The sequence below is a fragment of the Oratosquilla oratoria genome, chromosome 12 (assembly GCF_046742065.1).
Source record: "Oratosquilla oratoria isolate Oo_2021 chromosome 12, ASM4674206v1, whole genome shotgun sequence".
NCBI classification, from domain to species: Eukaryota; Metazoa; Arthropoda; class Malacostraca; order Stomatopoda; family Squillidae; genus Oratosquilla; species Oratosquilla oratoria.
Genome location: NC_134788.1, coordinates 21,499,873 through 21,515,895, shown reverse-complemented (window position 1 = coordinate 21,515,895; position 16,023 = coordinate 21,499,873). Strand labels below are relative to the sequence as shown.

Here is a 16,023-nt window from a genome sequence, read left to right as displayed (position 1 = left end):
TCTGTATTAGTTCCTTCATGATATAATGTTGCATTGTTATGAATTGTAATTCATACCCCTACTAGAAAGAGATGGCAGTAGTTATTACTGTATTGGAAGTTATCATTTCCAACTTTTACTAATTCTTATAGTATTTGAAATGATATATTCTAAAGGTGTATTTTTTTATATTTATAATTTGAAAATGTAAAATCAATTCATGAATCTATACGTCACCATCTAGCATCTCTTTAGCTCCAATCATTTGTCGTTGAAATGTGTGCTAGAGACAGATGCGCTTTCTTCTCTCTTTCCAGATGGTAGGTACTGTATCCAAGGTTGAGGGAGATAGTGCTGTAGTCGCTGAAAGCCGGCCCTCCTTTCAACCCCTCATTTCGTTTCGTTTCCCCTCTTTACTTTTCCGTCTAATATTCCATTATTATTTGTTTGTCGTGTTCTGCAGTATCATAACGCATTACAGGGAAATACTTTATTTGATGGAAAGGAATTTACGTGAATTTTTATTCATGAGTATCGGGTCCTGACGTTTCATTTTCACAATTTATCATTATTTTGGGAGGATAAGGGTTGTGTGTGTGTATATATATATGTATGTGTATATATATATATATGTATATATATATATATCATATATATACATATGTATATATATATATATATATATATATATATATATATATATATACAGTACATACATTATTCAAAACAGCCATGTTCGTTTTTCGACGGGATATTCCCCTCGAAATTAGTCAAGATCTAAATTCAATATGACGACATGATTTAGCCAATCATATTCCAGCACTGCCATCGAGTTGCCAATAGCCCATTTTCACTGAAATTATTCCAATATTTTGCATTATTTCTCCAAAACAACAGTATGCATAAGCATGGCAATTTTTTACTATATCAATTAGATAGTAAGCATCGTTTTGGCAAGACAAAAACTAAATGAAGTAATGATTATGCTTTTACCCTAAGCTAAAAAAAATCATGAAACAATGCGCAAGAAAACGGCAGTGTAAGGGTGAAAAGTTGATTTTTTTTAACAATTCTATTGATCTATTTATTTATTTACTTATTTACATATTGCGTTTTATGTGATTTTTTATTTATTCTTTTATTTTTTCTTTATTCTATTTGTATTTTTATGTTTATTTATTCATTTATTTATTTACATTCTCAAGGGACAAAAACACCTTTACGGGTTTTGGGGTAAAAAATATCGACTGTTTTTTTGTCATGTGTGAAGGAAGTCCATGTAAGTAGATTTTGACGGTATTTCTGTCCCGTTGAAGGCTTTTTTTTTTTTCTTGAGTAGAATAAAAAATATACGATTTTTCTGCCAAATGTGAAGGAAGACATCGACATAGAAAACCAAAATTCGACGGCATTTTTGCCTAGTGTGAAGATAGAAATCGACGTCATTTTTGCCTGGTATGAAGGAGGAAATCGACGGTATTTTTGCCAAGTGTGAAGATGGAAATCGACGGCAGTTTTGCCTAGTGTGAACATGGAAATCAACGTCATTTTTGCCTAGTGTGAAGATGGAAATCGACGGTATTTTAGCCTAGCGTGATGGTAATCGACGTCATTTTTGCCTAGTATAAAGGAGGAAATCGACGGTATTTTTGCCAAGTGTGCAGATGGAAGTCGACGGCAGTTTTGTCTAGTGTGTACATGAAAATCAACTGTAATTTTGCTTAGTGTGTATATGGAAATCAACGTTATTTTTGCCTAGTGTGAAGATGGAAATCGACGGCAGTTTTGCCTAGTGTGTACATGAAAATCAACGGTAATTTTGCTTAGTGTGTATATGTAAATCGACGTCATTTTTGCTTAGTATGAAGGAGAATATCGGAGGTATTTTTGCCTAGTGTGAAGATGGAAATCAACGTTATTTTTGCCTCGTGTGTAGATGAAAATCGACGGCAGTTTTGCCTAGTGTGAATAGTGTGTAGATAGAAATCGACAGTATTTTTGCCTAGTGTGAAGATGGAAATCGACGATATTTTAGCTTAGTGTGAAGATGGAAGTCGACGGTATTTTTGTCCAGTGTGAAGATGGAAATCGACGGTATATTTGCCTAGTGTGAAGATGAAAATCTACTGTATTTTTACCTCATTTGAAGATGGAAATGGACTGTGTTTTTGCCTAATGACGACGTGAAAGGGAAATCAAGATGTCATAGTATCATGGAGCGAAATTTCCAGTTCAGCTCGTGGCCTTTTAAGAATATAGAAAAGACGATGAATTTTGACAACTGTGTCCTTATTAAAACTGAGCGAAACATTCTGAGAAAATCCTTCTATACATTTAGAGAGAAACGTTTTGAAATATAGAGAAGACGATGAATTTTGACAATTGTGTTCATATTGATACTGAACGAAACATTCTGAAAAAAATTTAAACGTGGTGAGAAAAATGTTTTAAACAGAAAAAATACGATTAATTTTGACAATTGCGTTCATATTATCACTGAGCGAAACATTATGAGAAAATCCTTAAACAAGTGTAGAGAAGTTTTTTAATATAGAAAAGACGATGAATTTTGAAAATTGTTTTCATATTAACAATGAGCGAAACATTCTGAGAAAACCTTACAAACTTTTTAGAAATATAGAAAAGACGATGAATTTTGAAAATTGTTCATATCAACACTGAATGAAAACCCTTACACACGTGGAGAGAACAATGCCCTAAAGGTATAGAAAATATGATTTTTGACAATTGTGTTCATATTAACACTGAGCAAAATATTCTGAGAACACCCTTGTAGAGAAAAAATGAAAAAGTTTAGAAAATACGATAAATTTTGACAATTATGTTCATTTTAACAGTGAGCGAAACATTCTGATAATTGTGTTCATAGTACCAATGAACGAAACATTGAGAAAATTCTTAAACACGTGAAGAGAAAAAGGTTTTAAACATATAGAAAATACGATGAATTTTGACACTTGTGTTCATATTAACACAGCGAAACATTGAGAAAATCCTTAAACACGCGTAGAGATTTTTTAATATAGAAAAGACTATGAATTTTGAAAACTGTATTCATATTAACACTGAGCGAAACATTATGAGAAAACCTAGAGAAAACATTTAAAAAATATAGAAAAGACGATAAATTTTGAAGTGTTCATACACTGTACAAACATTGAGAAATCCCTTAAACACGTGCAGAAAAAATGCTTTAAAGATATAGAAAAGATTATTTATGACAGTTGTGTTCATATTAACACTGAGCGAAACATTATGAGAAAACCCTTAAACACTTGTAGAGAAAATATGAAAAACACTCGTTTAGATAATACGATAGATTTTGACAATTATGTTCATTTTAACACTGAGCGAAACATTCTGACAATTGAGTTCATATTAACACTGAACGAAACATTGAGAAAATCCTTAAACACGTGGAGAGAACTTTTTTTTTAATATAAGAAATACAATAATTTTTGGCAATTCTGTTCATATTAACACTGAGCGAAACATTCTGAGAAAATCCTTAAACACATGTAGAGAATTTCTTAAATATAGAAAAGACGATGAATTTTGATTTTTTCATATTAACACTAAGCGAAACATTCTGAGAAAACCTAGAGAAAAACTGTTTAAAAATATAGAAAAGACGATGAATTTTGAAAAGTGCTCATATTAACACTGAACGAAACATTCTCAGAAAACCGTTAAACACGTGCAGAGAAAAATGCTTTAAAGATTTAGAAAAAATTATTTTTGACAATTGTGTTCATATTAACACTGAGCGAAACATTTTGAAAATATCCTTAAACATTTGGAGAGAACATATGAACAATACTCATGTAGATAATACGATAAATTTTGACTATTATGTTCATTTTAACACTGAGCGAAGCATTCTGACAATTATGTTCATATCAACACTGAAGGAAACATAAGAAAATTCTTAAACACGTGGAGAAAAATGTTTTAAAAATATAGAAAATACGATGATTTTTGACAATTGTGTTCATATTAACACTGAGCGAAACATTCTGAGAAAATCCTTAAACAAGTGTAGAGATTTTTTTAGACATAGAAGACGATGAATTTTGAAATTTTTCATATTAACAGTGAGCGAAACATTCTGAGAAAACAGAGAATTTTTTTAAATATAGAAAAGACGATGAATTTTGAAGTGTTTATTTTAACACTGAACGAAACATTGAGAAATCCCTTAAACGCGTACAGAAAAAATGCTATAAAGATGTAGAAAAGATTATTTTTGACAATTGTTTTAATATTAACACTAAGCGAAACATTCTGAGAAAACCTTTAAACACTTGTAGAGAAAATATGGAAAATACTCGTATAGAAAATACGATAAATTTTGACAATCATGTTCATTTTAACACTGAGCGAAACATTCTGACAATTGAGTTCATAATAACACTGAACGAAACATTAAGAAAACCCTTAAACACGTGGAGAGAACATTGTTTTAAAATATAAAAAATACAATAATTTTGGCAATTCTGTTCATATCAACACTGAGCAAAACATTCTGAAAAATCCTTAAACACAAGTAGAGATTTTTTTTAAATATAGAAAAGACGATGAATTTTGAATTTTTCTTTTTCATATTAACACTGAGCGAAACATTCTGAGAAAACCTAGAGAATTCTTTTAAAGATATAGAAAAAGACGATGAATTCTGAAAAGTGTTCATCGTCTTTTTCTATATTTTTAATTATCAGTAATGATCTCAAATTATCTAAGCAGTATATTTCAGCCTCTGAGAAAGCAAATAAGATTCTAGGACTGATTGTGCCATCTTTTGACTTCAAAGGTCCATCTTTCAACAAGCTCTATAAATCGTTAATTCGTCCACATTTGGAATATGCTGTTTCCGTATGGTCGCTGGATTTTATTAAAGACATTAGACAGATTGGAAAAAGTACAACGGCGAGCCACAAAACTGATTCCAAATATCAAAAATAAATCATACGAAAATCGACTAAAACATATGAATCTGCCCCCCCCCCCAAAAAAAGCGTAGACTCAGAGGTGACTTGATACAGGTCTTTAAAATTCTAAAGGGAATTGACATCAAAAGTGACCAAATTTTCACACTGAATGGGAATCAGACAAGAAACAATGGTCTCAAACTGTCTGGAAATAGATTCAATTTGGAAGTGAGTAGAAACAACTTCGCCAACCGTGTAGTTAATGAATGGAATAAACTTTCTGCAGAGGCAATGCAATGTAGCTCAGTTCGAAGCTTTAAAAATCATTTAGATAAACACCTAAGCAAGATGCTGTAATTATAATTTATTTTATATATATTTTTTTTGTTATAATTTGTCTGATTTTAATTTATTAATAGTTATATGTCAATTTATTATTATTTACTATTCACCTGTTTATTATTTAACTATACCTATGCATTTATGTGTTTTATTTGTTATTTACATTATTATAGTTTTCATCTATCAATCTATTATTATTATTATTATTATTATTTTCGCATCCGACCTAGATATGGACCAAAAGGTCTCCTTTCGGCATGCTCCACCTTTGTAATCCTTAGCAGATGTGAAGTGGGGTAAGAGTTTGACAGAAAACTTTGAAAGCAATAAAAAGATGTTTTGGAAGGAAATTAAAAGAGAAAAAGGAGGCGAATCAAGTAGAGAAGAAAAGGTAAAAGGTGCAGATGGAGAGATGATAACGGAAGAGAAGGCAGTGAGAGGAAGGTGGGCAGAGTATTTTAGGGAGTTGCTAAATGTGAAGGAGGATAGGGAGGGAAAGGTAGTTGCAGTGAGAAGCGCTAAGAAAATGAGAGGAATGAGTGAGGAAAATGGAGGAGAAATAGGGAAGGATGAAGTGAAAGCAGCTGTTAAGATGATGAGAGTAGGTAAGGCACCTGGTCTGGATGGATGCCATGCAGAATGTCTGAAGAAAGGAGGTACAGTGATGGTGGATTGGCTGGTGAGGTTGTCTAATGTTTCTTTGAGAGAGGGTAGAGTGCCGGAGGACTGAAGGAGTGCCTGTATATTTCCGCTTTACAAGAGAAAGGGGGACAAGTGTGGGGGCAGTAACATGGAACATGAGAGGAACAGTGAAGAAAGGAGTTTGAATGTGTTTGAGATGAAATGTCTGTGAAGTATGATAGGGGTTACTAGGCTAGATAGAGTGAGAAATGTGGTGAGGAGAACAGGGGTGGAAAGGGAACTGGGAGATAGAGTTGATGAAAGAGTATTAGAATGATTTGGACACATGGAAAGAATGAGTGAAGAAAGATTAGTAAAAGAAGTGTGGAAGGCAGAGGTGGAAGGAGTGAATATGAGGGGGCATCCTAGGATGAGATGGATGGATGGGGTGAAAGAGGCATTACAAAAGAGAGGAATGTCTGTGGAGGAAGAACAAGAGAGGACAGAAGATAGGTGTGAATGGAGAGGGGTTGTGTAGATGATGCTGTGATGCATGAGGGGGAGTGGATGGGGGATGGGGGGTGAGGAAGTATGTATGAGCAAAAATTTGATGCAGTCCAAAGGGATTTCTCCCCGTCTTCTTTTCTGCATGAGGGGACGGAGAGGGGGGGGAGGTCCCATGATGGGAGTTGATTTATGGTTATTCAGTCATTTAGAATTAATTACAATTAATATTTCAAGACAAATCATTTGTGCCCATGGCTATCTTACTCATAAATCACGAAGACAAGACTACATTTTGGTTAGGTTATGGAGAATAACGTTATTTCTGTAACTTTCATATATAAAGTAAATTACTAATATTTTCTTAAGCTACAGTTCCTCTTTCGAGACATTTCACTGCATGTACTTGATGTACTCCAGTTCCAAATAATGGATGATACTCCTGTAACCCACAAACTTCACATTGAAAAGAACTAGCCTTGAATATAGTAACCTAATAAACATATTACCTCACTTGTGGCTTTGTATATATATGTGGTCATTGCATACCTATAATGTGAGAATGTAAACAATGAATAAGTGTTGTGACATGACTATATTCTGCCTACTAATTAGGCAGTGCTTGCATGTGATCCGAACTACCATCTGACCAGGCAACATCAAGTTATGAACAGATAAGAAAAATAACCTCTACCACACAATAGATGCATGTATACAATTGACAGGTACACATAATAACACTTGCTTATTACCTGCATGACTATTGTTCTCCTTCTAAATTCTATGCCACTTCTGGATCTCACTGATGTCCCAGGAATCTCAAAGATTCTTTCAAGTCTGTACTATATAACTGCTCATACTATAAAGCAATTCTTTGTATTCAATTAGAGTGAAGTGGACTTGTGCAGTGAATATAAAGAAAAGTATTATTTGTCACAATATCATGATCAATGCAGAGTGAATTGAGAGATAAGTAGTTAACTTCTTAAATTGGATTGTTGTACAGAAGAAGTGGCACCCCAAGAAGAATGTAAACAGTGATTTTTTTTTTTTTTTTTTTTTTGCCAAAATTTACTTTTAACTCAATTTAACTGTGTTTATTGAGGGGTTGGGATATAAGTTGTATGTGATATACGAATTATACTCAAAAGTGTTGATTTGTCAAAGATATAATGTAATACATGTATCATAAAGAACTGAAAGAATTATCAACTTTTACCCGACAGAACTTACAGTATGCCAAGTAAATTAACTTCTCCACAAACTAAAGGAAATAACCTAATTACCATGTACATCCATTATGGCAGTCTATTTTTTTGTATTTCACCCTTTTACTTGCTATCTTCAAGGTTTTTCTGTTGGTCAGGCTGGGCCTCCTTCTGAGAAGTTCATACAGATTCGGAGCTCTGCTTTGATTGAGTCCGCTTGCAGTTTTTCTAGTTTCTCCAATCCAAGTTCGTGATTGGAAAAACTCGGTGTTACCATTGCCACAAGCAATAGAGAAAAAATAAGCACTCACCTACCTCACTTTAGTGAAAGACACCTCAGATTTACTGAACAATTTGAGATGATAATTGTCTCCACAAACCCATAATATTCATATATTTCATCCATATATCATGAAAGTTACAGGCCTTGACTGCATCACGAAATTCTCCAAAAGGTATGGTATTTGTTGGGCTAAAGTTTGACATTGTTATCAAAGCTGCTTTCAGAGATATAATACCCATCATTTAAGTACTTTATGGCTCTTTCATAGCAAACAATGAAGTCTGTTTTACATTTCTTACACTCATCTGGTGGAAGCTGGCTAACTTTGGTGTTGATTGCAAAGTGAAAAAAATAAATAAATAAAAAACATTTCAGCTAAGACATTAACTTGAATACTGATGTTATGCTGAACTTTTTGGTTTTTCATTTTTCAACAGCGTGAAAGATCGATTAAAGAATTACTGAGGAGGATGAAACAGATCTTCAAAAGCACTTCCATAGTACCTTGGGACACTCCTAAGCTCTGGAAATAATGTTTTAGGACTTACCACTATTTAAGCATTGTCAATAGCTGGCAAAAGAGAAAGACATGTAGTCACTGCATGCCAGAACAGACTGCAGCTATCAACCTCCACAAGTTTACAGAATTCCTTCAACTGTGCTGTTCTTTTAGTTGAGGTAGCTCCAATGGACATACTCTTTGAGCACTATATTCTCAGTATCAATTTCCAGTTTGGCTACAGCAAATTTTCTTGCACTGTGCAAGGCCAGACAGTTTGCAGCAAAAACCTTCTATTGAGCAATTTTTATCTTTTATAAATACTGTTAAGTTTCCTATAGTTCACACTTGCATCATCAGCAGTTCATGCACTTTATTCAGATCCAGATCTGATGCCTCTAGTTTAGATAGCAGCCTCTGATGATTGTTATCACTGTAAAAGTCAAGTGCCACCTGGTGCACCACCTTCTAAAAATTAAAGTATCTCAGAGGTATTGGGAATCACTTTGTTGCACCCAGGAGCAACTTTATGAAATTATGATAAAATTACATCATTGGTTATTGTGACCTTCAATTCACACTGTTTTAATATACTTAATGTAATCTACATCATTCTTTTTTTTTGACAGGCCCAAAAAAGGACAAATTGATGACCTACTTGAGGTAGCACATGACGGAGGACACAGTGCTACAAAATTGGACTGTGCTGCCTAAAGCAGGACGTCTGGCTACCCTAAATGACAAATATACGAAAACTATAATGAACTCTTATTAAAAAATCTACAAGAGTTTATCTCAAAGGAAGAGGAAGCACAAAATAACACTACTGACAAAAAAAAAAAAAAAAAAAGGAAGCATCACAAGCTGATTTAGGTAAAATGGATGAGGGGCGTAAAAATGTGTCATATCATGTGAAAAATAGATTAACCTACACATGCCGACCAGGTCCAATCACCAGACAAAGAAGGGCCAGAACACTTATGTAAAAACCCCACCCCATCATGTTATTCAGTCTACCATAACCAAATTTTTTTATCCTACAACTAACCTAAGGCAGCCAAAGATGTAGGATATACCTCCTTAAAAAATATAAGTGGGGGGGGGGGCAGTCATGAGCACTCAAAAACCATGCCTGATTTAAAAAAACAGAAAGAGAAAACCGCATTCATAATAAGAGGCAAAACAACAAAGGAAAATCACAAAAATTTTAGACCTATTTCAAGACTTACAGAATATATATATATTATATATATATATATGTGTGTGTGTGTGTGTATTTACCTAGTTGTATTTTACGGGAAGGGGAGCTATGCTCGTAGTGGCCCGTCTTCATATCTCATTTTATCTAAACTATTTTTGAATTCATGTATTGTTTTTGCACACACTACTTTCTCATCTAACTTGTTCCAACTGTCTATTACTCAGTGAGGAAAGCTGTTCTTTTTCAGATCTGTGTGTGTGTGTATGCATGCGCACGCGTCCTTTATATACAAAAATGAAATATGTGGTACACTTGGCAAGGTCACCTCAGAGGCTGCTTTTCTTTTGTCACAGTTACCAAAGTGACCAAATGTCTGGGATTTTGTCCTGGCGTGGGTGTGGATGAAAAGCCCCCCTCCCGTTCCTGCTCATAACCTTTCCTAGGTTCTCGCCTGCTCTCGGGTGTCTGTCCTGCTCATCCTTTCCCTTGCCCATCTGAAATTAGGGTTAAGTGTGGTGGATCCATTTATGTTTTTGTCACTAGCCCACACATCCAAAAACAGCCTGCTACCTTGTTGCTTTTGTACAAAACCTCTGCACCCTGCCAATCAAAGTCATGTTTGAATATCGCCGAATTCTGGTCCCTCCTGTTCACTGCTCTGCAGTGATCTTGCAGTCTCATGGCCAGCTTTTTCCCTATCTCTCCAATGTAGTGCATGTTGCAGTCCTTACACTTCACCTCATAGACTGCCCCTGCTTGCACTCTCCATCTTTGACCTTCATGAGAGCAATGTGCAAGGTGCTGCTTGGTTTATGTGCCACATTGAGCCCACATCTCCAAAGCAGTTTTGCCATAATCTCAGAAACTCCCTTCACATAAGGGATCATCACCCTTGTTGTCTGTGGTATTGCACTTCAGTCATTTTCCCTTTGTGGTGCCATCCACCTCTTCAATTGGGTACCCATTGGCCTGGAATACCTTTCTCAGCCTGTTCTCTTCTTTTAGTGAGCCAATCAACACACTCTCTCTGCCCTGCTCTACAACATCTTCACCACATTCCTTTTGTGACATGCCGCGTGGTTGTTCTTATAACCCAACAAGTGGTTAGTGTGCGTTGACTTCCTGTAAACACTAATGGACGAGTTTCTTTTATGTGTCACTAGTACATACAGGAACAGCAATTTGCCTTCCACCTACTCCTTCTCAAATTTAATAGTCTCGTTCTTAGAACTGAGATGCAAGAGCAAACTGTCAACCTCTCCTTCCTTCAGGACTGCAAATATGTTGTCTACATATCGTACCTAGAGCTTCAAGGATGTTGGCACTGCTACTAGGACCTCCTCCTCGAGGCACTGCATGGTGATTTCAGCTAGTATTACTGATACGGATGAAATCATGGGGTTCCCAACTCTCTGATGGTAAACAAAATATCTGAACCTGAAAAAGGTAGAATCCAGGCACCAACTTACCAACCCCATCAGTTCCTCTGGTGATAGTTTCTCATTTTCCAGGAAGCCCCACATCCTCTTCAGCACAGGTAGGATGGATCACTTTACCAGGCCTTGTGGTAACAACGTAAACGCATATTTTACATCAAACGAAACCATCACTTCATCCTCCTTCACACTGATGCCTCGAATTTCCTCCAGGAACTCATTGGGAGTTCTTCAACATCTGCAACAAGTTCACCACCACTGGCCTGAGTTATTTGATCATCAATGCTAAGTTGTATAGGGTGACCCACTGAAGGCAATGATGGGTTTCAAAGGTGTTCTGTCATTGTGCACCTTAGGTAACCCATAAAACTAGGGAATGATGGAATCCCCTGGCTTTGTCTTGTTCCACCCCTTTTCCATAATTGTTTTTCTTTTAGCTTTCTCAGTTCCCCTTCAACCTTTTTCTGCAGCTTCAGTGACAGGTCTAGAGACAAAAATCTCACAGGTTTTTCTGTCCTGGAGCAGAGTGGTGGACTTTGTGTCGTAGTCTTCTTTGTCCATAATAACAGTGGACTGCCAAGTGTACCACATGCATTGCTTTTTTATGTATAAAGGAGAATTAACTGCCTCTCCATTGTAACCCCTGAGGATGATCCCCAGAGGGGGTTCGAAATGTTAGGATTAAATTACCTGTTTCTGAATCCAGTGCTTTTTACTTTTTTCATCATGGTTCCTAAGCCCAGCCTTTTCCATACATATATGTACATGTATAGAATAGTACATAATAATAATTATGATAATAACAAATATAAATAAAAATAATAACCACAGTAGTCTTTCCCATAAAAGCTCACCATTGAGGAAGCTTCAATGTACGTTGCCCAAAGACTCGAAGAAGGATGTGTTATATGCTGAAAAATCAATTGACAACTACATATCACACAGTGTGGACAAATGCACTAGAAGTTGTGGTGTCTTTATATTTCAGAAACTATTTGGCCATGAAATTCTTTCTCAGGAGGTACTTAACATGAAGAAATACAATCAAAACTACTACTAGAAAGTACAAAGTTTTCTTGGCTCAGATAATAAAAACAAACCACTCATCTAACATCATGGATTTATTCTTCAACAACAATGAGCAAGAATCATATGCCATCTGATATCACAACTGAGAAGACTCCATTAAACTGTGGGTGTTGTATTTCCAGTGATCCAATAAACACTGTTGAATATATCATTATAGTTATATCTACAGTCACAAATCATATGTAACAATGGTGTATACTCCAGGCAACCTTTCACAATGCTAAAGTAAACAGAACTGTATCCGTCATGATATGCAGGTATCTATAGCCACCAGTCACGTCACTCTCTAACATTCTTGATGGCTTTCCATAATTACATGAACATTCGTGCACTTAATGGAACCCTCAAGACTTTGATTAAGAACAAGCAAAAGTGCAATCACACAATAGGCCAATCAAAGGTCACTCAACTGCACAACCGAGTGTCAACCAAAATTTACAACTGACAATATTTGTGTGTGATGAATCAGTCAAACAGTGGGTCAATACTTAATAGCTGAACATACCATCACACGGTGAAGTTAAATCACTCAAGTCACACTGGAGGGGCCTCTCACCAGCAATTACACAACAGGCCAATCAAAGGTCACTCAACTGCACAAACGAGAGTCAACCAAAATTTACAATTGACAGTATTTGTGTGTGATGAATCAGTCAAACAGGTCTATAACAGTGGGCCAATACTCAATAGCTGCACACACCATCACACAGAAAAGTTAAATCACTCAAGTCACACTGGAGGGGCCTCTCACCAGCATAGGTCATAATGCAATACTTGAGATCAACCTTTCATGAGGAAGTGTGAATGACTATGTGACATTTGAAACAAGTCCTTCATGAAAAGGCTGAAAATGCTTCTTTCCCCTATGGCTCACCACAACACATCTTAGATTACTTTTTCTCAGGAAAAAGGTGTATCACACAGGTCACACTTTAAGTGCCTCTCGATCGTGGGTCGCCATGTGTCGATTAAGACGATTCTTTCTTGAGAAAGCTGCATCGCAGAGGTCACATTTGAAAGGCTTCTCTCCAGAGTGGGTCATCACATGTTCTTGGAGATTTCCCTTTGTCAAGAAAGCTCCATCACACAGTTCACACTTAAAAAGCTTCTCTCTATTGTGAGTCATCGCATGACAATTGAGAGCATTCTTTCTTGAGAAGGCTGCATTGCACACATCACATTTGAAAGGCTTCATTCCAGTGTGGGTCATCACATGTTCTTTAAGTCTATCCTTTCTTGAGAAAGCTGCATCACAAAGGTCACACTTGAAAGGCTTCTCTCCAGTGTGGGTCATCACGTGCCATTTCAGAGGTTGCTTTCGTGAGTAAGCAGCATCACACAGGTTACACTTGAAAGGCTTTTCTCCAGTGTGGGTTTTCATGTGTTCTTTGAGGTTACCCTTTTTTGAAAAAGCTGCATCGCAAAGGATACACTCGAAAGGCTTCTCTCCAGTGTGGGTCATCACGTGATATTTAAGATCACACTTTCTTGAGAAAGCTGCATCACACAGGACACACTTGAAAGGCTTCTCTCCAGTGTGGGTCATCATGTGCTGTTTGAGAGATTGTTTCTGTGAGAAAGCTGCATCACACAGGTCACACTTGAAAGGTTTCTCTTCAGAGTGGTTCTTCATGTGTCCTTTGAGATTACCCTTTTTTGAAAAAGCTGCATCGCAAAGGATACACTTGAAAGGCTTCTCTCCAGTGTGGGTAGTCATGTGATAGTTGAGACCATTCTTTTGTGTGAAAGCTGCATCACATTGATCACACTCGAAAGGCTTCTCTCCAGTGTGGGTCATCATGTGAGATTTAAAAGCACGAAATCTTGAGAATGCTGCATCACACATGCCACATTTGAAAGGCTTTTCTCCAGTGTGGTTCATCACATGATATCTGAGAGCACTCTTTCTTGAGAAAGATGCAATGCACAGGTCACACTTGAAGGGCTTCTCTCCAGTGTGGGTCATCACATGATATTTGAGAGCACTCTTTTCTGAGTAAGATGCATGGCACAGGTCACACTTGAAAGGCTCCTCTCCAGTGTGGGTCCTCATGTGATATTTGAGAGCACTCTTTCTTGAGAAAGCTGCATTGCACTGGTCACACTTGAAGGGCTTCTCTCCAGTGTGGGTCATCATGTGTCGTTTGAGACCACTCTTTCTTGAGAAAGCTGCATTGCACAGTTCACACTTGAAAGGCTTCTCTCCTATGTGGGTCATCACATGATTTCTAAGATCACACTTTCTTGAGAAAGCTGCATGGCACAGGTCACACTTGAAAGGCTTCTCTCCAGTGTGGGTCATCTCATGATATTTGAGAGCACACTTTCTTGAGAAAGCTGCATTGCACTGGTCACACTTGAAAGGTTTCTCTCCAGTGTGGGCAATTTTGTGATATCTGAGAGCACTCCTTCCTGAGAAAGCTGCATCACACAAGTCACATTTGAAGGGCTTCTCTCCAGTGTGGCTCATCATGTGTCGTTTGAGAGAAGTCTTACATGAGAAATATGAATCACAAAAGTCACATTGGAAAGGCTTCTCTCTAGTGTGGGTCACTAAATGTCGGTTGAGATGATTCTTATGTATGAATGATTTATCACACATTTCACAATGAAAAGGCTTCTCTCCAGTGTGCATCATCATGTGATATTTGTGAGCAGTCTTTCCTGCAAAAGCTGCATGGCACAGGTCACACTCGAAAGGCTTCTCTCCAGTGTGAGTCCTCATGTGATATTTGAGAGCACTCTTTCTTGAGAAAGCTGCAATGCACAGGTCACACTTGAAAGGCTTCTCTCCTGAGTGGGTCATCACGTGATATTTCAGATTATTCTTTCCTGAGAAACCTGCATCACACAGGTCACACTTGAATGGCTTCTCTCCTGAGTGGGTCGTCTCGTGATATTTGAGAGCACACTTTTCTGAGAAAGCTGCATCAAACAGGACACACTTGAAAGGCTCCTCTCCAGTGTGGGTCATCATGTGTGTTTGAGACAATTCTAACTTTACAGCCTTCTCTCCACTGTGAGTCCTCACCAGTCATTACAGAGCACTCTTTCCTGAGAAAGCTGCATCACACAGGTCACTTTTGCAAGGCATCTCTCAAGTACAGGTCATTGCATGATACTTAAGATGACTTGCAAGATTTGAGTGCTGCAGATGCCACATAGGATTCTCTTTATTATGTGAGGAATATACAGAATCTTCTGATACCTCTTCCAAGGAAATATTTATATTTACCATTCAACCTGAAAGAAAATATACAATAAGTTTGACATCTAACTTTTTGAGAGTAACACAAGTGTATACAAAGGGGTATTAACCAACATACTGTAGAGGAAGAGAACAAACAACTCGTACTAAAGAAGCAGATTAATGAAAGATGAAAGAAATGGAAGGTTGAACAAATACTAAAAACTATGACGTTGTGCACAAAATGAGAAAAAATAAATAAATAAAAGAGACTGACAGTAAAACTGAATCAGGAAATAAAAAGGAAAATGAGTGACTGAATAAATACTGCAAAGATACAGAGGACACAAGAAAAAGAGATCGGTGTATGATGTAGGACACAATAGCATAGTCAGTAATAATAATCTTTATCAAATTTTCATGGAGGACCACACATACACACCAATCAAGGATGTTGTAAATCACTGTTTGATAGAGTCATGGGAATCTGATATTTATTTCTACAGCAGATGACTTGTTTTCAATTTTTTTTTGGAGACTCCTTACCTAACCTAACCTCAAGGTTGGCAGGAAAACAATATTTCACAGAAATACCACTAGAAGCCTATAAATGAATAAAATGTAGGTTTTTGACATCCTTGTGGGAGAAGTAAATACTTCTAGTCAGTATATCCTAACATGTCACTACCTACACTTAGGATAGGTTAGATTCACTCCCCCCCCCT

General features: G+C 36.7%; 1 protein-coding gene across 1 annotated transcript in view; it reads right to left on the bottom strand.

The window, feature by feature from the left end:
- LOC143032035 (uncharacterized) overlaps nucleotides 1-16,023 on the bottom strand; it is a 48,332-nt gene that overhangs the window by 29,868 nt on the left and 2,441 nt on the right. The window contains exons 2-9 of the mRNA XM_076196504.1: nucleotides 13,043-15,354; nucleotides 12,812-12,896; nucleotides 12,192-12,247; nucleotides 11,877-11,933; nucleotides 11,481-11,595; nucleotides 11,212-11,329; nucleotides 10,325-10,420; nucleotides 9,044-9,118 (exon numbers count right to left, since the gene is read on the bottom strand). Coding sequence (XP_076052619.1) covers nucleotides 9,044-9,118; nucleotides 10,325-10,420; nucleotides 11,212-11,329; nucleotides 11,481-11,595; nucleotides 11,877-11,933; nucleotides 12,192-12,247; nucleotides 12,812-12,896; nucleotides 13,043-15,088 — 2,648 coding nt within the window. The 5' untranslated portion in view covers nucleotides 15,089-15,354. The remainder of the gene's footprint in view (nucleotides 1-9,043; nucleotides 9,119-10,324; nucleotides 10,421-11,211; nucleotides 11,330-11,480; nucleotides 11,596-11,876; nucleotides 11,934-12,191; nucleotides 12,248-12,811; nucleotides 12,897-13,042; nucleotides 15,355-16,023) is intronic.